Raw genomic sequence first — 27,448 nt, forward strand, 5'->3', positions numbered from 1 at the left:
CTCTGCTAAAACCACATCATGAAACTAGAGCATAGGAAAGAACTGTTTTCAGAAAGAAACCCAGGTCTCTAGATAATAGGTTCATACCCAATACTGATGACTAGGCATCATAACTGGGGCTGATAAAAATTAACTCAAATACAGAAATCATGTCCTACAATTAAAATAAACCCCAATGCCCCTGCTATGGACTTGCGGTGGGGGAGGGGGGAACACTGAGTATTCTGATTCATAATGTATTCTGACTCCCATTGAAGTTAAAGGGGTCATACTGAAAACCTTGAAAACACGTGTGTTTACACCTCAGCTCATTAGGGCAAAACTGAGACCAAAGTTAGGTCCGAGTAGAAAAAACCTAGACATGTGGGAGAAGTGTAACCAGGTTTCCTTCGGAGTGAGGTCCCACGCTCAGCCCAGTCCAACCCAGAACAGACCATGGCCATGGAAAGGGAGCCAGCTGACCACATCTCGAGGTCATACACAAAGAAGAGGGGACGTGGTGTAGAATCAGGGTGGTCAATGGGACCCCCGCAGCCTCCAACCCCAGAGCCCCTGCCCCAAACCACGGAATCTGTCAGGATTTCTAACTTGGGGTGTTTCCACTTCCACACCCCCACTAGGCAATGGGGACAGAGGGGCCTGAGAACTTCTGGCTCCGTTTCCTGGGCCGTGATGGGGGAAGGCATCCTCGGCCACCCAGATAGGACCTCATCCCACCCCCAGTCCCTCCCCCCGCACAAAGGCAGCTGAATGTGGGGGGTAGGACTCAGCACTCCAGGTTCAGTGGGGTGTCCCGGGCCCCTGCTCTGGAAACCCAACTGTGTGTGTCGTTCAGCAGAGACGAAGTCTGGGGCCACCTATATGAGATGCCTAGAATACTCAAATTCATAGAAACAGAAAGTAGAATGATGTTTGCCAGGAGCTGAGGGGAGGATAGAACAGGAAGTTATTGCTTAATGGCTACAGGGTTTCACTTCCATGAAATGAAGCGGGTTCTGGATATGAATGGTGGTGATGACTGTACAACGTTATTCTACTTAAAATCACTGAATTAAAAGTGACTAAAATGTTCAGTTCAGTTATGTATAACTTACCACAATTTAAAATACACACACACACACACATATATCTTTCAAACCACCAGGGAGCTAAAAAGGCACTGAAGAATTATAAGGCCAAAATCTGAGAGAAGAGGGAAACCTGGAGTTAAGTGAAGCCTTGGAGCAACTTTTTTCCCTTGGGCATCTGCTGATTCTGGCAGAAAGGCTGAAAAGCTAAAAAGCTGAACAAAGCTTTGTTCAGCTTTGGATAGAGCTTTCGAGGGACTAAGGCTTCCCCAGTGGCTCAGTTGGTAAAGAATCTGCCTGTATTGCAGAAGACCCGGGTTTGATCCTTGGGTCGGAAAGACTCCCTGGAGAAGGAAATGACAACCCACTCCAGTATTCTTGCCTGGAGAATTCCATGGACAGAGGAGCCAGGCAGGCTACAGTCCATGATCACAGAGTTGGACACAAGTGTGTGACTAACTTTCACTTTTGAAGGAGTAAGAGATAAATAATGAAAATCAGAGTCTCCCAAGGAAGGTGGAGGTTGCCAGAAACTCTCTAGGTTTTGTTCTGGGCCTTGAAATACTTTCAACCTAAGAGCAAGAAGGAATCAACCTAAATAGTCTATCCCCTGTAGTGACTGAAGGTTAACGTCAAACAATCACATTCCCAGATGTGCTTAGGTGACCTGGGATTGCTGGGACCTTCTGCATCTGCCAGAGTTCACTTCAGTCCTCTCTGGAAGAAGACACCACCACTGCAAAGCTCAAATTATAACTTCACAACCAATACCTGGCACTCAAAGAAAAACAACTAAGCACAGAAAAAGACAAGCGTCTATGACTAGAAACCAAGAAAAACGACAGCCAAGAGAGACTGACTAAGAGATTGCACCCAACTGTGTCAAAAGAGGCTGCAACTTTGTAAAGAACTTGAACTTCATCCTGCTTCTCCAGAGAAACTTACAAGCATGGAGAAAAGAAGACATAACAGATGGGCAACAGGCACACAAAAAGATGCACATCATCACTAACTGTTAGAGAAATGCAAATGAAAACTGCAATGAGGTACCATTTCACACCAGTCAGAACGACAATCATTAAAAAGTCTACAAATAACAAATACTGGAGAGGGTATGGGGAAAGGGAAACCCTCTTACACTGTTGGTGGGAATGTAAATTGGTGCAGCTACTATGGAAAACAATATGGAGGTTTCTCAAAAAATTAAAAATAGAGCTCACATATGACCCAGCAATCCCACTCCTAGACATGTATCCAGACAAGAATTAAAGAATTTAAAAAACTCTTAATTCAAAAAAATACATGACCCCTATGTTCACAGCAGCACTACTTACAATAGTCAAGACATAGAAGCAACCTAAATGTCCATCAACAGATGAATGGATAGAGACGGTATACGTACACAATGAAATATTACTCAGCCATTACAAAGAATGAAGTAATGCCATCTGCAGGAACATGGATGAATCCAGAGATTATCACACTAAGCAAAGTAAATTAGAGAAAGACAAATACCATATGACATCACCTATATGTGGAAGCTACAACATGATACAAATGAACATATCTAAAAAACGAAAACTCACAGATGAAGAGAACAGACTTATGGTTGCCAGGCATGGGGGCGGAGTGGCAGATTGGGAAGGATTAGGAGTTTGGGTTTAGCAGTTGCAAACTATCATATGTAAGATGGATAAGCAACAAGGTCTTACTGTATAGAATGGGGAACCATGTTCAATATCCTGTGAGAATTAAGCCATAATAGAAAAAAATATACATATATATATGTAAAGCTGAATCACTTTTCTGTAGAGTAGAAAATAAACACAACATTGTAAATCAACTATAATTCAATAACATTTTTTAAAAATTCAGAAGAAAGAAAACTGGATACTGAAAGACCAAAAATCACTAACAGCAGCAACAACAACAAAAAAGCTGAAGGAGGGTAGATAAGAAGCATTAAAAGAGGACAGGAGAGAATAACTGAAAAAGTACTAGTCAAGTAGCTTTGAGTTTCCTTGCAGCAAAAAGAAAAAGATGCAATCTTCTTGGTCAGTAGTAAAACCATCTCAGTTTTTTCCTGTTCCCTGAGCTAACAGTAATTTGTCACGGAGTGTTTGTTTGTATAAAGGGCATTAAGATAATGAAGAACACATCTCACTTGATAGCATCTTTATAACATATTCACTGGTGTTTCAGAAGTGGCTATTTCTTAATTGAAGCCTCAGCCGAAGTCCAGGATAGAAAGCTTGGTTTTGTAAAGGCAGTTATACTAAGGGCTCAGATGGTTTTATTTTGCTTTCTGGTGGCTTCCTAGTGCAACCAAGGGAATAAAAACTTAATCTCAAAATGGGACATCAGAATCATCTAGGGAGCACATTTTATTTGTTTATTTTTAGCTCTACCACTTTATTGCTACCAACCCACCTCCCTCCACCCTCGTGCACACATGCTCAGTCATGTGACCCCATGGACTGCAGCCCGCCAGGCTCCTCTGTCCATGGACTTTTCCAGGCAAGAATACTGGAGTGGGTTGCCATTTCCTTCTCCATAGGGAGCACATTTTAAATGATGAGTCCTAGAACTTAACTCTGAAATAGTGAATTAGAATCTCTGCATGTCCAACCTGAGAATTCATATTTCTAACAAGACTCCAGGAACGCTGCATTAGCCTCCCTTTGCTAGACATATTACCTTGGCTAGACTTCTTTCTACAGTGAAATCACAGTGATTCAAAACTGAAGTCACTTATAATAAACTGAACAACAGATATTCTATTTATCTGTTACTAGTCCTACAACACATGGTTGATAAGGGCAATAGTTTAGCCAAACAAAGAACACATTTTCTGTCATTGAAGGCCAGTAATTACAGATTTTTATATTCATCACACTGATGACTGCAAAGTATTATGCTCTAAAAAAAAAAATATTATGATTTTCCTATAGATGAAAATTAACTGTTCTAAGAACACTTTAAAAAGTACTTTTTCCTAATTCATTGTAATAACAACAATAATCAGTCAGTCAGTTCAGTCACTCAGTCATGACTGACTCTTTGCAACCCACTGGACTGTAGCACGCCAGCCCTCCCTGTCCATCACCAACTCCTGGAGCTTGCTCAAACTCATGTCCATTGAGTTGGTGATGCCATTCAACCATCTCATCCTCTGTCATCCCCTTCTCCTCCTGCCTTCAGTCTTTCCCAGCATCAGGGTCTTTTCCAAGTAGTCAGTTCTTTGCATCAGGTGGCCAAAGTACTGGAGTTTCAGCTTCAGCATCGGTCCTTTCAATAAATATTTAGGACTGATTTCATTTAGGATTGACTAGTTTGATCTCCTTGCTGTCCAAGGGACTCTCAAGAGTTTTCTCCAGCACCACAGTTCAAAAGCACCAATTCTTCAGGGCTCAGCTTTCTTTATAGTCCAATTCTCACATGCATACATGACTACTGGAAAAACCATAGCCTTGACTAGATGGACCTTTGGTGGCAAAGTAATGTCTCTGCTTTTTAACATGCTTTCTAGGTTGGTCATAGCTTTTCTTCCAAGGAACTGGCGTCTTTTAATTTCATGGCTGCAGTCACCATCTGCAGTGATTTTGGAGCCCAAGAAAATAAAGTCAGCCACTGTTTCCATTGTTTCCCATCTATTTGCCACGAAGTGATGGGACCGGATGCCATGATCTTTGTTTTTTGAATGTTGAGTTTTAAGCTTTTCCATTCTCCTCTTTCACTTTCATCAAAAGGCTCTTTAGTTGCTCTTTGCTTTCTGCCATAGGGTGGTGTCATCTGCATATCTGAGATTATTAATATTTCTCCCAGCAATCTTGATTCCAGCTTGTGCTTCATCCAGCCTGGCATTTCTCATGATGTACTCTGCATATAAGTTAAATAAGCAGGGTTGACAATATACAGCTTGATGTACTCCTTTCCTAATTTGGAACCAGTCTGTTGATCCATGTCTGGTTCTAACTGTTGCTTCTTGACCTGCCTACAGGTTTCTCAGGAGGCAGGTCAAGTGGTCTGGTATTCCCATCTCTTGAGGAATTTTCCAGTTTGCTGTGATCCACACAGTCAAAGGTGTTGGCATAGTCAATAAAGCAGAAGGAGATGTTTTTTTGGAATGCTCTTGCTTTTTCTATGAACTAACGGATGTTGGCAATTTAATCTCTGGTTCCTCTGCTTTTTCTAAATCCAGTTGAATATCTGGAAATTCTTGGTACACGTACTGTTGAAGCCTGACTTGGAGAATTTTGAGCATTACTTTGCTAGTTTGTGAGATGAGTGCAATAGTGCAGTAGTTTGAACATTCTTTGGCATTGCCTGTCTTTGGGATTGGAATGAAAATTGACCTTTTCCAGTCCTGTGGCCACTGCTGAGTTTTCCAAATTTGCTGGCATATTGAGTGCAGCACTTTGACAGCATCATCTTTTAGGATCTGAAATAATTCAACTGGAATTCCATCACCTCCACTAGCTATGTTCGTAGTGATGCTTCCTAAGACCCACTTGACTTCACATTCCAGGATGTCTGGCTCTAGGTGAGTGATCACACCATTGTGGTTATCTGGGTCATGAAGATCTTTTTTGTATAGTTCTTCTGTGTGTTCTTGTCACCTTTTCTTAATATCTTCTGCTCTATTAGATCCAAACCATTTCTGTCCTTTATCGAGCCTGTCTTTGCATGAAGTGTTCCCTTGGTATCTCTAATTTTCTTGAAGAGATCTCTAGTCTTTCCCATTCTATTGTTTTCCTCTATTTCTTTGCATTGATCGCTGAGGAAGGCTTTCTTATCTCTCCTTGCTATTCTTTCGAACTCTGCATTCGGGATACTAAGAAACTCATATCTAACATAAATCAAGAAAAAAGTTAGTGTAAAATTTTGATGACACAAGCAGTACATTAAAAGACCTCTAACTACTATATCAAAACCTCCTGGTAACCACAAACCAGAAATGCACTATAAATATATAGTATATTTATATATATACATATATATATGTATATACATATACACACACACATATACATATAAACATATATGCATACATATATACATGGGCTTCTCTGATGGCTCAGTGGTAAAGAATCTGTCTGCAGTGCAGGAGACGGAGGAGAATTGGGTTTGATCCCTAGTTCAGGAAGATCCCCTGGAGGAGGAGATGGCAACCTATCCAGGATTCCTGCCTGGAAAATCCCATGGACAAAGGAGCCTGGCAGATTACAGTCCATAGGGTTGCAGAGTCAGACATGACCGAGCATGCATGCATGCATATATAAACACACACATAGAAAAAGGAATACAACCTCAACACTAAAGACAGTCATAAAATCATAAGAGAAAAAAAAGAAAAAAGATCTACAAAAGCACATCCAAAACAATGAGCAAAATGGCAAGAAGAACATACATATTGGTAATTACCTTAAATGTAAATGGATTGACTACTCCAACCAAAAGACACAGACTGGCTGAATGGATACAAAAATAAGACCCATATATATGCTGTCTTCAAGAGACCCACTTCAGATTAGGGACACAAAGAGTCTGAAAGTGAGGGGATGGAAGAAGGTATTCCAAAGAAAGTTGGAGTAACAATATTCTTATCAGAAAAAAAGGTCTTTAAAATAAAGACTGTTACAAGAGTCAAAGGAGGACACTACAAAATGATCAAGAAGTCAACCCAAGAAGACATTAACAATTGTAAATATAGACGAACACAGCATAGAAGCACCTCAATACAGAAAATAAATGTTAACAGACATAAAAGGAGAAATTGACAGCAACACAATAATAGTGCGTGATTTTAGCACTCCACTTACATCAATCGACAGATCATTCAGACATAAAATCAACAAGGAAACACAGGCCTTAAGTGACACATCAGACCAGATGGACTTAATTGGTATTTACAGAGCATTCCATCCTAAAGCAGCAGGATGCACATTTTTTTCAAGTACACATGGAATATTCACTAGGATAAATCACATCTTGGGTCACAAAGTGAGCCTTGGTAAATTTAACAAAATTGAAATAATATCAAGTATCTTTTCTGACCACAATGCCTGCAGATTCTAATCTAATCTTCAATTACAAGGAAGAATTACAAAATCTGAAAAAAAACCACAAAAATGTGGAGGCTAAACAACATGCTACTTAACAACCAACGGATCACTGAAGATGTTCAAAGAAACCAAAAAACACCTAGGGCTTCTCTGGTGGTCGAGTGGTTAAGAATCCATCTGCCAGTGCTCGCGACATGGGATCACTCCCTGGTCAGGGAAGACCTCACACGCTGTGGAACAACTAAGCCCATGCACCTCAACGACTGAGCCACCAAACCACAAGTACTGAGCCCACGCGCCCCAGAGCTGGTTCCACAACAAGAGAAGCCACTGCAAAGAGAAGCTCATGCACCACAATGAAAAGTAGCTCTCACTCTCTGCAACCAGGGAAAACCCACAGGCAGCAATGAAGACCTAGTGCAGCCAAATAAATCAACAATTTTTTTAAAAAAGAAAAAAACAATCTTCCAAGACTGAACCACGAAGATATAGAAAACAGGAACAGATCAATCACAAGTACTGACATTGAAACCATGAATTAAAAAAAAACTCCCAACAAACAAAAGTCCAGGAACAGATGGCTTCACAGGTGAATTTTGGCAAACATTTAGAGAAGAGTTAACACCTATCCTTCTGAAACTCTTCCAAAAAATTGCAGGGGAAGGAACACTCCCAAAGTCATTCTATGAAACCACCATCACTCTGATATCAAAACCAAGGATATCACACACACAAAAAGAAAATAGCAGGTCAGTATCACTGATGAACATAGATGCAAAATCCTCAAGAAAATACCACCAAACCGAATCTAACAATATATTAAAAGGATCATACACCATGATCAAGCAGAAATTATTCCAGGGATAGAACTTTTTCAACATCCCCTAGTCAATGAGTGTGATACACATTAACAAAGTGAAGAATAAAAATCATATTATCATCCCAACAGATGCAAAAAATGCTTCTGACAAAATTCAACATCTATTTCTGCAAACAACTCTCCAGAAAGTGTGAACAGAAGGAACATACCTCAACATAGTAAAGGCTACATATGAAAAACCCACAGCTAACAACATACTCAATGGTGAAAAGCGGAAAGCATTCCCTCTAAGATCAGGAACAAGACAAGGATGTCCACTCTCACCACTTCTATTCAACACTGTTTTGGAAGTCCTAGTCATAGCCATCAGAGAAGAAGAAACAAAAGGAATCCAAATTGGAAAAGAAGATGTAAAACTGTCACTGTTTGCAGATGACATGATACCATGCAAAGAAAATTCTAAAAAAAGAAAATTCTAATGATGCTACCAGAAAACTACTAGAGCTCATCAATGAATTTGGTAAAGTTGCAGGATACAAAATTATATACAGAAATCTACTGCATGTCTATACACCAACAATGAAAGGTCAGAAAGAGAAATTAAGAAAACAATCTCATTTATCATTGCATCAAAAAGAACAAAATACCTAGGAAAAAAACCTTCCTAAGGAGGCAGAAGACCTGTACTCTGAAAACTGTTAAGAGACTGATGAAAGAAATCAAAGATGACACAAACAGATGGAAACATACACCATGTTTCTGGACTGGAAGAATCAATATTGTCAAAATGAGTATACTATCCAAAGTAATCCAGAGATTCAGTGCAATCCCTATTAAATTACTAATGGTATTTTTTGCAGATCTAGAACAAAAAATCTTCACACATACACTGACTAGGGGATTTTTGCAGAAACTAATGGCTGTGGCCAGTGATTTGTTATGCAAGGGAATATTGAGATGTCACCAGTCAATAATGTTTGGGTAACAGATGTATTAATATAGCTCTGGTCTTTAAACTGTTAAGATTTGTATGGAAACACAACAGACCCTGAAGAGTCAAAAAAAAAAAAAATAGAGCTGGAGTAATCAGATTCCCTGACTTCAGACTATACTATAAAGCTATAATAAAACAATATGGTACTGGTATAAAAACACAAACACAGACCAATGGAAAAGGATAGAAAGCCCAGAATAAATCCACACAGCTCTTTGCAAACAATACAACTGACAAGGGCTTAATTTCCAAAATATACAAATAGCTCATACAACTCAGTAACAAAAAAACCCCAAGCAATCCAACTGAAAAATGGGCAGAAGATCTAAATAGACACATCTCCAAAGATGACATACAGAAAGCCAACAGACACATGAGAAGATTCTTGACACTGCTAATTATTAAAGAAATGCAAGTCAAAACTACAATGATATATCACCTCACAGTGGGCAGAATAACCATCATCGAATAGAAGTCTACAAACAAATGCTGGAGAGGGTGTAAAGAAAAGGGAACCCTCCTACACTGTTGATGGGAATGTAAATTGGTACAGTCATTACAGAGAACAGTATGGAGTTTCCTTGAAAAAGTAAAAATAGAGAATTCCCTCGTGATCCAGTGGTTAGGACTAGGCACTTTCATCGCTGGGGCCCAAGTTCAATCCCTGGTTGGGGAACTAAGATCCTGCAAGCCCCTGGGGAGCTAAGATCCTGCAAGCACCAGAAACAAACAAACAAAAAAAATTGTTTTTGTCTGACTGGCAGCCAGAAACAAAAATTTTTTTAAAAAATATTTAAAAATAGAACTTTACCATATGATCCAGCAATTTCACTCCCGGGCATATATACAAACAAAACCATAATCCAAAAAATACATGAGGACTTTTCTGGTGGTCCAGTGCTTAAGAATCTGCCTGACAATGCAGGGGACAAGGATTAGATCCCTGGTCTGGGAAGATTTCACATACTAAAGGGCAACTAAGCCCGTGTACCACAACTACTCAGCCCTTGGGCCCTAGAGCCCATGCTCTGTAACAACAGAAGCCACTGCAATGAGAAGCCTCACACCACAGCTAGAGAGTAGCCCCCACTTGCTGCAACTAGAGAAAGCTCATGCACAGCAATGAAAAACCAGCATAGTCAAAAATAAATAAATAAAAATTTTTAATTCAGAAAAATTGTTTAAAAAAATACATACACGCAAATATTCACTGCAGGACTATTTACAACAGCCAAGACACAGAAACAACCTACTGTATATATGTAGGAGCATATATAAATGGAATATTCCTCCGCCATAAGAACAATGACATAATGCCATTCACAGTGACATGGATAGACCTTATCATACTAAGTCAGAGAAAGACAAATATCATATGATATCGCATATGGAATCTAAAAAATGATACGAGGGGGTGGGAGGGAGACTTCAGAAGAAGAGGATACAATATATACTTATGGCTGATTTGCGTTATTGTAGGCAGAAACCAACACAACATTAAAGCAATTATCATTTTAAAATTTTTAAAAAAGAAAAAATAAACAAAAAATGAAAGGAATGAACTTATTAACAAAACAGAAACAAACTCACAGACTTAGAAAACCAACTTATGGTTTCCCAAGGGGAGAAGTGGGTGGGGAGGGATAAATTAGGAGGTTGGGATTAACATATGCACACAACTATATATAAAATAGATAATCAACAAGGACCAACAGTAGAGCGCAAGGAACTCTTACTCAATAGTCTGTAATAACCTATATGGGGAAAGCATCTGAAAAAGAATTGATATATGTATATGAATAACTGAATGACTTTGCCATACACCTGAAATTAACATAATAATGTAAATCAACTATACTTCAATATAAAAGAATTTTTTTTTACAAAAGAAAAAAGCTAGGGTAGAAGTCCGATGGCATCAACAGCAGATTAAAAGACCTATAATGCTGAAGGATCATGTGTGTGTGCTTAGTCGCTCAGCCGTGTCCTACTCTTTGCGACCCCACGGACTGCAGCCCAATAGGCTCCTCTGTCCATGGGGATTCCCCAGGCAAGAATACTAGAGTGGGCTGCCATGCCCTCCTCCAGGGGATCTTCCCAACCCAGGGATCAAACCCAGGTCTCCCACATTTCAGGCGGATTCTTTACCAACTGAGCCACCTGGGAAGCCCTGAAAAATCATATTATATGTAATTTTGAAGGACTATATGATTATCCATATTAAAGAATGTACCTACTCTACCTTGTGTCTTCAACGACTGTAAACCAAGAAGTTAATAAGAACACAGTTTTTCAATAACCTGACTTATTGGTTTAAAAGAACTCTATTCACCAATATAACAAAATGAATTGAAATTAAAGTTTAAAGTATACATACTGTTTTTAAGAAAATGTGTTTATGTTTTAGAGAAGCAGAGTGAAGCATCAAGGGAACATTTCATGAAAGGATGGGCAAGATAAAGGACAGAAATGGTGAGGACCTAATAAAAGCAGAAGAGATTAAGAAGAGATGGCAAGAATACACAGAAGAACTATACAAAAAAGGTCTTAATGACTCAGATAACCAAAGGTGGGTCACTCACCTAGAGCCTGGACATTCTGGAGTGTGAAGTCAAGTGGGCCTTAGGAAGCATCACTATGACTGTGGAGGTGATGGAATTCTAGTTAAGCTATTTAAAATCCTAAAGGATGATGCTGTTGAAGTGCTGCACTCAAAATGTTAGCAAATTTGGAAAGTTCAGCAGTGGCCACAGGACTGGAAAAAGTCAGCTTTCATCCCAATCCCAAAGAAAAGCAGTGCCAAAGAATGGTGAAACTACCGAACAACTGAGCTCATTTCACATGGCTTCAATAGTACATGAACCAAGAAATTCCACATGTTCAAGCTGAATTTAGAAAAGGCAGAGGAACCAGAGACCAAATTGTCAACATTTGTTGGATCATAGAGAAAGCAAGAGAAATCCAGAAAAACATCTACTTCTGCTTCATTGCCTACGCTAAAGCCTTTGACTGTGTGGGTCACAGCTAACTGTGGAAAATTCTTAAAGAAATGGGAATACCAGACCACATTACCTGTCTCCTGAGAAACCTATATACAGGTCAAAAAGCAACAGTTAGAATTGGACATGGAACAACTGACTGGTTCAAAATTGGGAAAGGAGTACAACAAGGCTGTATATATTTTTATTCTGTTTACAGAGTACATGATGCAAAATGTCAGGCTGGATGAATCCACAAGCTGGAATCACAAGATTACCGGGAGAAACATCAAGAACCTCAGATATGGAGATGATACCACTCTAATGGCATAAGGTGAGGAGAAACTAAAGAGCTTCTTGATGAGGGTGAAAGAGAAGAGTAACAAACCTGGCTTAAAACTCAACATTCAAAAATTTAAGATCATGGCCTCTGGTCCCATCACTTCATAACAAAGAGATGGAGAAAAATTGGTAACAATGATAGATTTTATTTTCTTGGGCTCCATGGGGTTGCAAAGAGTCAGACATGACTTAGCAACTAAACAACAACATAAAGTATCTGTAGAAAAAATAAAATATCAAACCTGAACCTGATCAAGCCTATATGTAACTACCAACCTACAGGGAATGTAGGGGACAGAAAAACTAAATATTAATGACTTCATGGGATGCAATCTAAAAAGTTCAGAATATGGGAAATTTTATAAGACAATTTTTTTCAACAAATAAATGGTAAGGAAGAAAAATAGAGAATCAATCCAGGAAATCCAATATCTAACCAAAGGATCACCGGCAGGGGGGAAGGTGGAGCAAGCAGGTAATATGCAAGGGTTAAATTATCAAAGGTAGCCTAGAAGAAAACGTCTCATCACTGAAGAAACTGCCTCAAACTGAGCAGGATTAACCAAGAAAACACACCAGGCAATGAGTCAAGAAACCCACAGCTGGACACAGCTGCTCTCATCATAAGGCTTTCTGTCCTATATTGTTACCATGGTCACATATTATGTTAATAAATACTAAGAAAGGAGAAAGAAAACACAGCAGCAAGGCTTCCAGAATGTCTCACAAGATCCGACACTCCCCACGAGGCCCACGTACTCTACTTTGCAGTAGCTATGAGATGCCCAAGGTGTCAGTCCCTGCTTTCTTGAGGTGAAGTGGGTTTGTGGAGTTTCACAGTTTAATAAGGGCTGCCTGGGAGGTGGCCCTCTGAGCATCAGGACCACCCTGGGGAGTGCAGAGAGGGGCTGGGATGAAGTCCTCCCCAAGTGGGTGGTCAGGGAGCTCACTCTTAGCTTGAGAGAAGGGTACAGCTGGCTGTTCACACTGGGGTGAAGGGAGGGGTTAAGGGCGTCACTCCCAGTCCCCTGGCATGAGGGGCTAGAGGGCCACTACCCATGCCAAACATGGGGGTCTTCCAGGGGCCTCGTTACTCTTCTGGGTTCCAGAGTTGACAAGAGAGCATGTCCCTGGCTCCTGAACAGTCTCATTTCCCCCCACCCTTCTTCCTCCTCATCCGTCCTCAATACTGAAGCTGGACTCGCCCAAGAAAAGAAGGCAAAGAAGTCTCTATCTACCAGCTGCAGACAACTGACCTCCCTCAGCTCCTGTTTCAATGGCAAGCTGAACAAAATCAGTTCCCCAGAGAAAGTGGCCTCACCGAGCAGGCAGGGAGGATATGGGTGGACTGAAGAAGGGGTCCCCTCAGCTCTCGCGCCCTCCTTCCATGGGCCTGGGTGCTCCTGGCTCCTCCTCTAAATTATGGAGCCACCATTTGTTAAATGTTCAGATTCTGGGTCTTTAGCAGGAGACGAACTGAAGCAAAGGAGTGAAGCTCTTTTTTGTGAACAGTGATTATTCCCCCAAATGACAGCCAGATGCAGGCAGGGCCACCTGGAGATCTTACCTGCGGATACCAGTGGGAGCCACCCCCTTGGACTTAACTGGACTCCATGTTAACAAGATTCATGCAGGTCGACCCTGCTCCCCAACACCGTGGCCTGAAGGAGAGGCCTGGGGAGGAACTGAGGATCAGCCGAGGCAGATGGAGCTGAGCTGCTTCAGCAATCAGCCCGGGTTGCGCTAGAGGCCCTGCCCAGATCCTCTGCGGGAGTTCCCGGCCCTGCCACCACCTGGGGAACCAGGTGTAGAGTGCTGGAATCTGAGCTCACAGGTCTGCCCACTGCAGCCCTAAAGCAGAGAAAACAAATAAAGCCCTAAAGCAGCAGAGCCCAGAAATCGGTAGCACAGAGCAGCAGATCAAATTCCACTCCATGGTTCATTCCTTCCCCCGAACTGATGCCTCCCTTCACAGCTCCAAATATGCCCTGACTTTGTGTTTCTTTCACACTCAGCACAGGGAGGGCAAGAATCTGCTTGCAATGCAGGAGACCTGGGTTTGATCCCTGGGTCGGGAAGATCTCCAGGCATAGGAAATGGCAACCCACTCCAGTATGCGTGCCTGGAGAATTCTGTGGACCAGAGGAGCCTGCGGGGCTACAGTCCATGGGGTCCCAAAAAGTAGGACACGATTGAGCAAGTAACACTTTCACTTCAGGGGTTAAGAGTCAGAATAATTCCTCATGGATTCCTCACCAGGTGAGCTCAGGTCTACTTAACCTTTCTGTGCCTCAGTGTCCTTGTTCAGAAAACAGGGATGATGCTGTCGACATCACTGGATGAGATCATCCTGTCATTCAACAAACGAACTGAGCACCTAACAAGCACTCTGAGGGCTAGTGTGGCTATTCCGGGTGCTCAGCAAACACCAGTGACTGGTCTAAGTGCTTCTAAGCTTTTAACTCACTGAGTTGTCACAACAGCCCTACAGCCACATCCAGTGAAATAAAATAACCCAGGAGTAAATACTAAATCTGTGTTCCATTTCTCTGCATCTTTGTACCTATCCCAGAGATGAGTTCTACAAGAAATCCAAAAGTAGCACCAGTTGAAGTAATGGAAAGAATGCTGCATACAATGATATAATTAATAAAAAGTAAACACACAGAAGCTCCCTCTTGGCAGAATTATAATTTTCTGGGGGAAAAATGCCCGATAATACATACATGAAAAAAGTGTCAAAGTCACAGGCAACTTAATAAGTGAAAATAATGTACATCCCTTCATATTGTTAAACTACCATTAAAAAGCTTCCACCTAACTTACTGTACTTGTGAGATGCCACTCCAACCTGCCTTTAGGGACTGAAATGAACTCCCCCCGGGTGCTGGCAGTACTGGCTTTTGGCAGTTGGCACTCAGCCGCAGGCCCTCTTTTAGAACTGTCTCCGCTGAAAAAAAAACCTTGTCCCAGAGCACACCTCCTTCCTAAGGCAGCCACAACCCAAAGATAGATCATCACATCTCAACTATGAAAGACTCTGCAGGGCCATCCTATCTTCAGAGTTCCCCCACAAGATGAGATAAATCCTTTATTTAGAATAATCATGGCACCTGGACTTTCCTGGCTCAGTGGATAAGAGTCCGTCTGACAATACAGGAGACATGGGTCTGATCCCTGGTCCAGGAAGATCCCACATGCCATGGAGTCACTAAGCCCATGTGCCACAACTACTAGCCTGAGCTCCAGGGCCTACGGCCACAGCGACTGAAGCCCGCTCACCCGGAGTCCCTGCTCGGCAACAAGAGAAGCCATCCACCACAATAAAGGGTATCACCCATGCTTGCTGCAACTAGCGAAAGCCCACGTGAAAAAATGAAGACCCAGCACGGCCAAAAACAAACAAAAATTAAAAATAAATAAAAGACTAGAACAATCATGGCCCAACTCTCCCTCTACCCAGTCCAGCTCCCTTCCTTTCCCTTGCATTACTATCAATTCTAAGAGGACTACCTGATACACTTTTTTGAATAGTAAACTTCCTAAATGTGAATCTCCATCTCCGGCTACTTCCCAGAGAACTAGGGCATTCGAAATTTCCAAGAATTGGACACTGATCCAATACTTTCAGACAGCAACTTGGCAATAAATATCAAGAATCTTCAACTATTCGTAGTCTTGAGAAGCAATAGAACAGAAAGGGTATGAGCTCTAAAGCACAGTTTCAAATCCCAGCTTTTTACAGGAAATCTTAGAGACCTAAGTCTCGGTCTCCTCATCTGTAGAAATAACATCTATATTCTAGAGCTGTTATAATTTTGGAGTTGTAATAATGTTCTTGTTCAAAGTAGAGAGCATATAAAAGCAACTGGTACACAATGCTGCTTAATTAGCCATGAAGGTTGCTAATCAGCTGACTTTAATGTTGTGCTCGCTTCGGCAGCACATATACTAAAATTGGAACAATACAGAGAAGATTAGCATGGCCCCTGCACAAGGATGACACGCAAATTCGTGAAGTGTTCCATATTTAAAAAAGAAAAAAAAAAAAGATTAATGTTACTTTCTCTTTCAATTTACCAATAATCGAAGTAAAACAAGAGAAGAAACCCTCTCCATACTAAATATTCTGGTAAATCTTAGGTCCATGAAGGCAGAGTCCATGTCTATCTAGTTCAGTGGTTCTCAGCCTTAATGAACCTAGTAAAATGCCCTGGAGAGCTTCTCAAAACACAGATGGCTGGGTCTCACCTCCAGAGTTTCTGATTCAGTAGTTCTGGGGTGGAGCCCAAGAATGTACATTGCTAACAAGTAATCAAGTGATGCTGATACTCCTGAGTGACCATATTTTGAGACCCTCTGGTGTAAATTTACCACTGAATACCTTGTATACATTTAAGCCAATTCCTAATATATAGAAGGCACTTAAATATTTGCTGATTAAGACATATAAATAAGTCTACTATACTACTGTCACTGACAAAAGTAAAAAAAAAAACAGAAATTAATGTCTAAAAAGGAGGAATGATTAAACAAACTATGTACTATACTAAATGTAACTATTAGGAAATATAAATACAGGAGTGCTCTGGGGGCCTTGTGGTTAGGACTTTGGGCTTTCACTGCCATGACTAGGGTTCAGTCCCTGGTCAGGGACCTGAGATCTCACAAGCCAAATACGAGTCAATCCATTTCTATACACTAACAATGCCAGATCAGAAAGAGAAACTCACTTACCACCTTATCACAAAGAATAAAATACCAAAGACTAAACCTAAGGAGACAAAAGAGCTATACTCTGGAAACTGTAAGATGCTGATGAAAGAAACCGAAGACGACACAACCAATGGAAACCCTGTTCATGGACTGGAAGACTCAATATTGTCAAAACGACCATACTACCCAAGGCAATCTGCAGATTCAATGCAATCCCCACCAAGTCACCAATGCCATTTTCCACAGAACTAGAAAATAATCTTAAAATTTGTATGGAGACACAAAAGATCCCAAACAGCAAAAGCAATCTTAAGAAAGAAAAACAGAACTGGAGGAACCAGGTTCCCTGATTTCAGACTATACTACAGAGCTACAGTCATCAAAACAGTATGGTACTGGCACAAAAACAGGAATATAGATCAATGGAACAGGATCGACAGTCCAGAAATAAACCCATGGACCCATGGTCAATTAATCTTCTCTTCAACAAATGGTGCTGGGAAAAACAGACAGTTATATGTAAAAAAATGAAATTAGATCATTCTTTAACATCATACAAAAAAATAAACTCAAAATGCATTAAAGATCTAAATGTGAGACCAGGTACTACAGAATTCCTAGAGGAAAACATAAGCAGAACACTCTCCAATGTAAACTGCAGCAATATCTTTTCTCAATCTTTCTCCCAGAATAATGGGAATAAAAACAAAAATAAACAAATGGGACCTACTTAAACGCAAAAGCTTTTGTAAGCAAAGGAAACAATAAACAAAATGAAAGGTCAACACACAGACTGGGAGAAAATATTTGCAAAGAGGACCTATAGGTGGCCAAGAGGCAACATATATAAACACTGAATCATTATACTGTATACCTGAAACTAATATGTTAATTAAATCTCAATAAAAAAGGAAATATGAGTAAAATAATGCTATAGAGTTTGGTAGATATATACCAAATCATAAGTGAAAAATGGTAACCCAAAATTGTATTCAGATCAATTTGAATTACATGTACATGTGGATTAATGATAATAGAAATTTCAAAAATATTACTTCAGTTTTGAGCTTAGGATTATGGGAATTCAAGTTTTGTTATGGTTTAAAGTTTACACTGAAGATATTTTAAGACTGACTTAATATAAAATAGTAACATTAAATAATTAGATAAGTGTATAATCAAATTAAGTCATGGATACCACAGGATATTGTCCCTGAAGTAAAACTGTATCAGAGCATATATAACTTGGTTGTCAGCATCCTCAAACTGGCATTATAGACCTCTACTGAGACACCTACCAGAAACAACTACAAAATAAACACGCACACACAAAATCATAAATTACCTGCCACAGGAGGGACAATGCCAGAAAAACGCACTGTTGCATGTTCCCCGTTAACTTCAACCCTCCGACCAATGACATCTGATGTCAAAGTGCTGTTCATTATAACATAGCCAGAATCCAAAATATGAGACCTAGGGAAAAAACACGACATTGACAAGAACTTAGTAAAATTCTTTAAAACAAATTTTTTTTTAACTGTATGCAGATGCTTACTAGGTCAACACTTCTACCTAATTTAGCCTTCCTATTTTGGTGAAGAGAAGAACCTAAGGGTTTATGTACCAGACTCTCAGATGTGATTTTGCTTTACTCTCCGTTTTGATAATTTAATGCATTAAAAAAAAAATCTTGCTTAACTCTAGTTAGTTCACATCACATGACTGTGTACTTTTACTAAGGATGGGAAGGGAAGGAAAAGAGGGGGATCAAGGTGACAGAGAAAAGGGAAAGGGAACATGCAACACAGGCATCATTCTCTGCCCAGGAAGTAGAAACACACAGATCTACAGAGGCAGGAAGGAACACATATAATGACAAATTCAGAATCCTAACAATAGGGAGCCCAAGAGAAAAGCATCATCTCTCAAGGAATCATCACTAGATCCAACTTCCACTTCAACAAGTCAGTTTCTTCAACAGATAAAAAAGAAAGAGATGGTAGGGGGAAAAAAAAGATTAAAGGAAATGTAAGAGATGTCAACTAATTGCAATGTATGAACATTATTTGGAACCTGAATGCTTAAAAAACTATAAATAATTTTCAAAATAAATTATGAGAAAATTGAACATTTGAATGCTGACTAGATAGCTGATGATATTCAAGAATAATTGTCTCCAGTAGGCTATTACAAAATCAATTTATTTTGGGGAAAAAATGGAAAGGGGAATTCCCTGGACCAGAGGTTAGGATTCCACGCTTTCACTGAAGGGGGCACGGCCTCAATCTCTGGTCAAGGAACTAAAGATCCCAAATGCTACACAGTGAGGCCAAAAAATAAAATTTAAAAAGTCAAAGAATAACTGTGAAATTTTTAGCTATGATAATGGCATAGTGGTTATGACTTTTTAAAAGATCTTATCTTTCAGAAATATACATTAAATTATTTACAGATTTTTAAAAGTCGTACTTTAGACATGTCACACAGTGGTGGTATAGACAACACACTGAAAGGAAGTAAAAAGCAGAGTGGCCAGTTAGGGAAATAGTGCTGTAATTCAGGAGAAAACCAGCAAAGAATGAACCAAGACACTGGCCTCCATCCGTTCATTTGACACATACCAGGCACTAACCACATGCGAGCTAAAACGCTGGACCCCACGTGACAAACAGTAAACCCTGCATGTATGATTCCTGCCTCAGAGCATAAGTGCAGTGAGTTAGACCTGAGAGAGGGTATGCGTTTTAGAGAAAGCTAAGAGCTAGAACAGGGTCTGGAGATTAAATGGATAGAAATGGTAAAACTGAAGACTAGGAAGACAAGATTGTGTCTGGGGTAGATGGTGGCACCAAAGACCAACATAAGTAATTCAAGAGGAGATTCAAGTGTGGGAGGGAAAACAACTTGTTTGAGGTGTCTATCGAATGTCATGATGGATGTAGGTCTCTAGTTCAAAGGACATGTTTTCACTAGAATTGTGTATTTGGGAGTCATCACCTCAGTGTAACAGTGGATGAGATCGGAAGTGTACTAGGTGAAAAGAAAAGAGATCACTGACAGAACTCTGGGGAAATATAATATTTAAAAGAGAAAGGGAAGAAACCTCTAAGAAAGAATCAGAGGAAAACCTGGTTTTCCTTTATTCTTTCTGGCTTTTCCTTCTGACTCTGCAGGTGGTGTTGGGAAAGTTGGACAGCCGCATATGAATCAGTGAAGTTAGCACACACAGTCTCATCATCTACAAAAATAAACACAAAATGACTTAAAGACTTAAATATAAGATATGACACCACAAAACTCGTACAAGAGATCACAGGCAAAACATTCTTTGACATAACTGTACCAATGTTTTCTTTCAGTCTCCCAAGGCATTAGAAATAAAAGCAAAAATAAACAACTAGAACCTAATCAAATTTACAAGCTTTTGCACAGCAAAGGAAATCACAAACAAAACAAAAAGACAACCTCCAGAATGCGAGAAAATATTTGCAAATGATGTGACCAACAAGGGCCTAATTTCCAAAGTACAAAAACAGCTCATAAAACTCAACAACAAAAACAAACCACCCAATCAAAAACTGGGCAGAAGACCTAAAGAGATATTTCTCCAAAGAAATACAGATGGCCAGTAAACACATGAAAAGATGCTCAGCATCACTAATTATTAGAGAAAAGCATATCAAAATTACAATGAGGTACCACCTCCCATCTGTTAGAATGACCATTATTAAAAAGTCTACATGGAGAAGGAAATGGCAACCCACTCCAGTATTCTTGCCTGGAAAAGTCCATGGACAGAGGAGTCTGGCGGGCTGAAGTCCATGGGATTACATGACTGAGCATGTGTGCACAAGGGTGGAGGGAAATGGGTTGGTAGCAATAAAGTGGTAGAACTAAAAAAAAAAAAAAAAAAGTCTACAAATAATAAATGCTGGAGAGGATGTGGAGAAAAGGGAACCCTCCTACACTGTTGGTGGGAATGTAAGTTGGTGCAGTCACTGTGGAAAAAACAGTATGAAGGTTCCTCAGAGAACTAAAAATAGGCTTATCATATGATCCAGCAATCCCACTCTGGGACATACAACCAAACAAACCTCTAAGTCAAAAAGTTACATGCACCCCTGTGTTCACGGCAGCACTGTTCAAAACAGCCAAGACATGGAGACAACCTAAATGTCCATTAACAGATGAACAGATAAAGAAGATGTGGTACACATATGCGATGGAATACTACTCGGCCCAGAAGAAGGAAATAATGCTCTTTGCAGCAACATGGATGATTATCCATGAGGTTATCATAACAAGAGATCATCATACTAAGAGAAGTCAGTCAGAAAGAGGAAAATAAACACCATATGATATCACTTATATGTGGAATCCAAAATATGACATACACGAACTTATCTATGAAACAGAATCACAGACACAGAGAACAAGTTGGTGGTGGCCAAGGAGGAGGCATGGAGTGGAATCCTTGGGTTAGCAGATGTAAGTTTTTATATACAGAATGGATAAACAACAAGGTCCTACTGGTATAGCACAAAGAGCTATATTCAATATCCTATGATAAACCATAATGAAAAAAAATTTTTTTAAAGTATGCATGTACATGTATGTGTGTGTGTGTGTGTTTAACTGAACCACTTTGCTGTACTGCAGAAATTAACACAACACTGTAAAACAACTATAGTCCAATTTAGTAAAAATAATAAATAAATGACAAAAAAAAATGATAGGCAAACCTCTTGAGATGTTGTGTTTGATTCCAGAACACTGTAATGAGGTGAGTACTGCAGGGAAAAAAAAACGGTGCAGGGGCAGGGAGGCTGAATTTTGATGGTTTGATCATCAAAGGGCAACAAACAAAACCAAAGTACGAAAGATAAATATGGGCGGACACGGCAGTCAGGAAGGGGCCAACATCTAGATCTAAACTTGCCTGGCAGGGTTGGAAAGCAAAAGAGAAATCAGCCCAGAGCCTCATATTGGTGGGGAGAATCAAAACAGTTCAGATAATTCGAAGAAAAGTCAAAGCACTGTTTATAATAGCCAGGACATGGAAGCAACCTAGATGCCCATCAGCAGATGAATGGATAAGGAAGCTGTGGTACATATACACCATGGAATTTTACTCAGCCGTCAAAAAGAATTCATTTGAACCAGTCCTAATGAGATGGATGAAACTGGAGCCCCTTATACAGAGTGAAGTAAGCCAGAAAGATAAAGAACATTACAGCATACTAACACATATATATGGAATTTAGAAAGATGGTAATGATAACCCTATATGCAAAACAGAAAAAGAGACACAGAAATACAGAACAGACTTTTGAACTCTGTGGGAGAAGGTGAGGGTGGGATGTTTCAAAAGAACAGCATGTATACTATCTATGGTGAAACAGATCACCAGCCCAGGTGGGATGCATGAGACAAGTGCTCGGGCCTGGTACACTGGGAAGACCCAGAGGAATCGGGTGGAGAGGGAGGTGGGAGGGGGGATCGGGATGGGGAATAAGTGTAAATCTATGGCTGATTCATATCAATGTATGACAAAACCCACTGAAATGTTGTGAAGTAATTAGCCTCCAACTAATAAAAAAATTAAAAAAAAAAAAAAAGTCAATAGGAAGATGAGGGTAGGTGTGGGCAAGCCATGGTTTAGCAAGCTCAGACACACGTGGAGTCCTGCAGCTAAGAGGTCTAGTCAGTAGGTAGGGCCCTGAAGTGAAGTTCTAGTCCCCAAGGAGAAAAACTAGTAAGGTCACTATCGACCACCATTCCTATAAGAAGTTACAGCAGAAGTCCGAATCCTGGTTCCTTGAACTAGAGTGCATGGGGGCTATCCAAACCCAGACACTCACAGCTAAGCCTCACAATCAGTCTGAGGTTCTTGATGGGGCTTGGCCTGAGACCACCTTAGAGATCATGCTCACAGCAAGGCTGTCTGGAAAAGAAGAAAGGGGCAGTAGTCAACTGGTGAGCAGGAAACCAAGGGGCATAAATGGTAAAAGTGAGAAAAGGAGACATCAGGAAGTCATCCTTATTTTCCTTTAATATATATAATTAATTTATAAAAGTTTAAAGTTCCTTCACCTGCTCAATTCTACTTGATCTCTAATAACAATTCTTTTCATTCCCATCTGTATGCTGTGCCCACAGGATCTGAGATCATTAGGAATATGGTATCAAAGGTCAGTTAAAAGCTGGTTCTACATCATGATTTTTTCTTTTTGGCAGCATCCTGCACCTTGTGGGATCTTAGTTCCCCAACCAGGGATTGATTCTGGGCCATCAGAAGTGAAAGCGTGGAGTTCTAACCACTGGACCACCAGAGAATTCCCCGCATTATGTATTTTCGATGATTCTGTCTAGTCTCTTAACTCTTTTAGTAATTGGTTCTTTATACTGTGACCTTCTGTAAGGAACTAGAAACTGGCTCCTTGTCTTGGTGACCTATGCCTTGGTTTCTCCCCACTCTGGCCAGTCACCCAATCAGTCGCTGTATCCTGTTGCCAGACCCGCTGGACATTAGTTACTGGTCCACCCTGGACCTCCACAGCCTGTTGCTGTCATTTCCACCCACTGATTTTAGTACTGCCCTCTGCAGCTAGAAAGAAACAACTATTCCCTTTTCCAGCTGACATTTAAATATTTGAAGGCCCCATTATGTTATTACTTCCCCTTTCTCCTCTTCCTGTCCCAACCTTCTAAAACCCATTAACCGGGTAAACATTCCCACCTCCATCCTCATGTGAATTCCAAGATCTCCTCCATAATTAATTTACGGATTCTTTTCTTAATATTATAACGCCTGTACGCCGGAAACTAACACAACGTTGTAAACTAATTACACTACAGTAAAAACAAAAGCAAAACACCTAAAACTGAAAACCATATTCCAAATGTGATGACTTGTGTGGGTTAAATGGTCTGAACGTCACACCTCTAATAATATAGCCTAATACTACATTTCACTTTTTCTCCTTTTCATGGGAAACACTGCTGCTTGCTATTAAGACTGCAATGAAATAAACTATACTTTCTAACCATAAAATTAAAATGCTTACATTTCACTATTTAATTATTACTTTCCGTGTAATAGGAAATGGCAACCCACTCCAGTATTCTTGGCTGGAAAATCCCATCGACTCCTAGGAGCCTGGAGGATATACTCCACAGGGTTGCAAAGAGTCGAACACAACTGAGTGACTGAGCATACATGAATTATTACATTACCCTAAAAAACAGCTTTCAATAGTTTTAAAAGTCCTTTCAAGTCTCATTAACGTGTAAATAGAATTTCATTATAATAGAAACAGATATATAATTTCTGTTCTATTACTTTTAACATTCTGCAAACAGTTTTCTATACAGCCACAGAATCATAGTAACTAATTTACTCTTGACACGTAGAAAACACAATTTAATCATTTTTCTGTTGCTATGTTTTTATTATTTACTATTCCAAAGAAAACAGCTAAAAATATCTTTTATTTTAAAAGCATTAGTATCCTCTTAAATATTTTCATAGGACAAATTCTTGAAACAATTATTCCAAGTAAATAAATACTCTTAAGATTCTAGAAAGCCATGACCAACTTATTCATCAAAAAAGAAATACTAACACTGACACCAAAAGAAAATCTACTTGTTTATTTCTCAGGAATTCTCATCAAGAGCTTTCAAATCAGGCCTTCTCTATTCTCTCTTTGTATAACTAATGTTTGAGGTAGGTGTTTAACACACTATATCATTATTATAAATGTAGAACTTTACATTCATATATAGTAAACATGAAATAATCCAACATATTAACTATCTCTCCTGTGTAGTTTTGTAAAAATGAAGACAAAAAAGAATATGACTCTAACCAAAGACAGAAACCATGGGTAACACTTTCCAGTTACAAGCCTTTCGATTACCCACCTCACATTCAAGAATGTCATGAACTTTGTGAAATGTTTCACTGAAATAAAAAAACACTGTCAGTCAGGAGATATAATCCTGTCAATCAAACAGAGGAGGAATGGGGTAGAACAAGGCTTCAGATCAATTCAGTCGCTCAGTTATGTCCGACTCTTTGGGACCCCATGGACTGCAGCATACCAGGCTTCCCTGTCCATCATTAACTCCTGGAGCCTACTCAAACTCACATCCATCACGTCAGTGATGCCATCCAACTATTTCATCCTCTGTCATCCCCTTCTCCTCCCACCTTCAACCTTTCTCAGCATCAGGATCTTTTCCAATGAGATGGTTCTTCGCATCAGGTGGCCAAAGCATTGGAGTTTTAGCTTCAGCATCAGTCCTTCCAATGAATATTCAGGACTGATTTCCTTTAGGATGGACTGGCTGGATCTCCTTACAGTCCAAGGGACTCTAAAGAGTCTTTTCCAACACCACAGTTCAAAAGCATCAATTCTTCAGCACTCAGCTTTCTTTATAGTCCTACTCTCACTTCCATATGCGACTACTGGAAAAACCACAGCTTTGACCAGATGGACTTTTGTTTGTAAAATAATGTCTCTGCTTTTTAATATGCTGTCTAGGTTGGTCATAGCTTTTCTTCCAAGGAGCAACTGTCTTTTAATTTCATGGTTGCAGTCACCATCTGCAGTGATTTTGGAGCCCCCAAAATAAAGTCTGACACTGTTTTCATTGTTTCCCCATCTACTTGCCATGAAGTGATGGGACCGGATGCCATGAACTTAGTTTTCTGAATGTTGAGCTTTAAGCCAACTTTTTCACTCTTCGCTTTTAGTTTCATCAAGGGGCTCTTTAGTTCTTCTTCACTTTCTGCAATAAGGGTGGTGTCATCTGCACATATTTCTCCCAGCAATTTTGATTCCAGCTTGTGCTTTGTCCAGCCCAGCATTTCACATGATGTACTCTGTATAGAAGTTAAAGAAGCAGCATGACAATATACTGCCTTGACATACTCCTTTCCCAATTTGGAACCAGTCTGTTGGACCAGGTCTGGTTCTAACTAGTGCTTCTTGACCTTCATTCAGGTTTCTCAGTAGGCAGCTAAGGTGGTCTGGTATTCCCATCTCTTTTAAGAATTTTCCAGAGTTTGTTGTGGTCCACACAGTCAAAGGTTTTAGTGTAGTCAATGAAGCAGAAGTAGCTGTTTTTCTAAAATTCTCTTGCTTTTTCATGATCCAACAGATGTTGACAATTTGACCACATGCATGATAAGTGCTTAAATGAAAAAGGCATTAAACTTTTACACTAATAAGATATCTTGAGACTGAGAAACTACATTCACACAACTTTTATTACTTTCATATGACTACAGTTGTTCTATTTTATCATTATTGTTAATATTTTACCGTGTCTAATTCTTAAATAACTTGAGGGAGAAACAATATAATTAGAGGTACTATCTGCAGCTTCAGGAATCCACTGGGGGTTTTGGAACATAACCTCCACAGATAAGGAAGACTGTTGCATTTTTCTTTTTTTATATATATCTAAAAATGTTTAGGATTTGGACCCCTGGCAGTCTAGTGGGCAGGCCTCTGACCTTCAACTGCTGGGGGCCCAGGTTCAATCCCTGGTTGGGGAACTAAGCCTTCAGGCTAAGTGATGCAGCCAAAAAATAAAGTTTAGGATTTAAAGTTTAAAAAATATGTATTACTAAAAGCAACAAAAAAGAAAAAAATGTGTTACTATACCCAAGGAGTTGGTTTTCTTATACTACTTTTTAGTCTAAATCAATCCTAAAAGCTTTTGTGTTTAAGTTTCTTCACATGTTGATTTTGAGGTTCTGCTATTTTTCTTAAGAGGTGTGTTAGAGGGTCTAAGTCATTGGTTTAGAACTGTCTCTTCCTCTGTTTTAGTAACCCTCTTTGCTTTTTTCTATGCATATCTTTTTCACCTAAATTTTGAACAGCTAGTCATTTTCCTTTCCCACTGACAACAGCTTTACTTGTATCTTATAGATACTTCCACACATATTTTATGCACATAAGCAAATATATTTTTTCTTTCTTGACACAAATGATGGCATACTATATATGTGATTCTATTCCTTGTATTTTCATTCAATAATACATCCTAGAGACTTATCCAAAGCCATGTCAGGAGCGTTTAAATTTTTTATACCTGCATAGGATTTGTATAGATATAACAATTTATATAACTAGTCTTCAAGCTGATGGACATTTAGGTTACTCCCAAGTTTTTGCTACTGCAAACAATTTGTCAAGGATCCTGTACATTTATCTTTTACAGCTATGCAAAAATATCTGTAGGAAACATTCTCAAAATGGGTACTGCTAAGTCAACGGGTACGTGCATTTTTAATTCTGATAAGTAATGACAAATGCCCCTTTCTAGTGGCTAACCCTATTTACAATTCCATTAGCTGTATATAAGCCCCCATATCATCACAACCTTGCCCTTCACAGAATATTAACACCCTTTTAGTTACCTGTCAGTCTGATAAACGAAATATGTAT

At 39.7% G+C, this 27,448-nt stretch overlaps 1 protein-coding gene and 1 non-coding gene across 5 annotated transcripts in view; one reads left to right on the forward strand and one right to left on the reverse strand.

The window, feature by feature from the left end:
- The window catches only part of TBCE (tubulin folding cofactor E), a 91,159-nt gene that overhangs the window by 44,304 nt on the left and 19,407 nt on the right, over positions 1-27,448 (reverse strand). For 3 of the 4 annotated variants that reach the window (XM_043924945.1, XM_043924944.1, XM_043924947.1), the window contains one exon: positions 18,328-18,458. In XM_043924945.1, the coding sequence (XP_043780880.1) occupies positions 18,328-18,427 (100 nt within the window). In that variant the 5' untranslated portion in view covers positions 18,428-18,458. Of the gene's footprint in view, positions 1-18,327; positions 18,459-22,846; positions 22,930-27,448 lie in introns of those variants that run through there. The other variant, XM_043924946.1, reaches the window with a different exon arrangement.
- Positions 16,194-16,300, forward strand: LOC122709684. The gene has a single exon (XR_006345659.1). It is a non-coding gene; the product is annotated as a U6 spliceosomal RNA (small nuclear RNA).

Source organism: Cervus elaphus, chromosome 15 (genome assembly GCF_910594005.1).
Source record: "Cervus elaphus chromosome 15, mCerEla1.1, whole genome shotgun sequence".
NCBI lineage: Eukaryota > Metazoa > Chordata > Mammalia > Artiodactyla > Cervidae > Cervus > Cervus elaphus.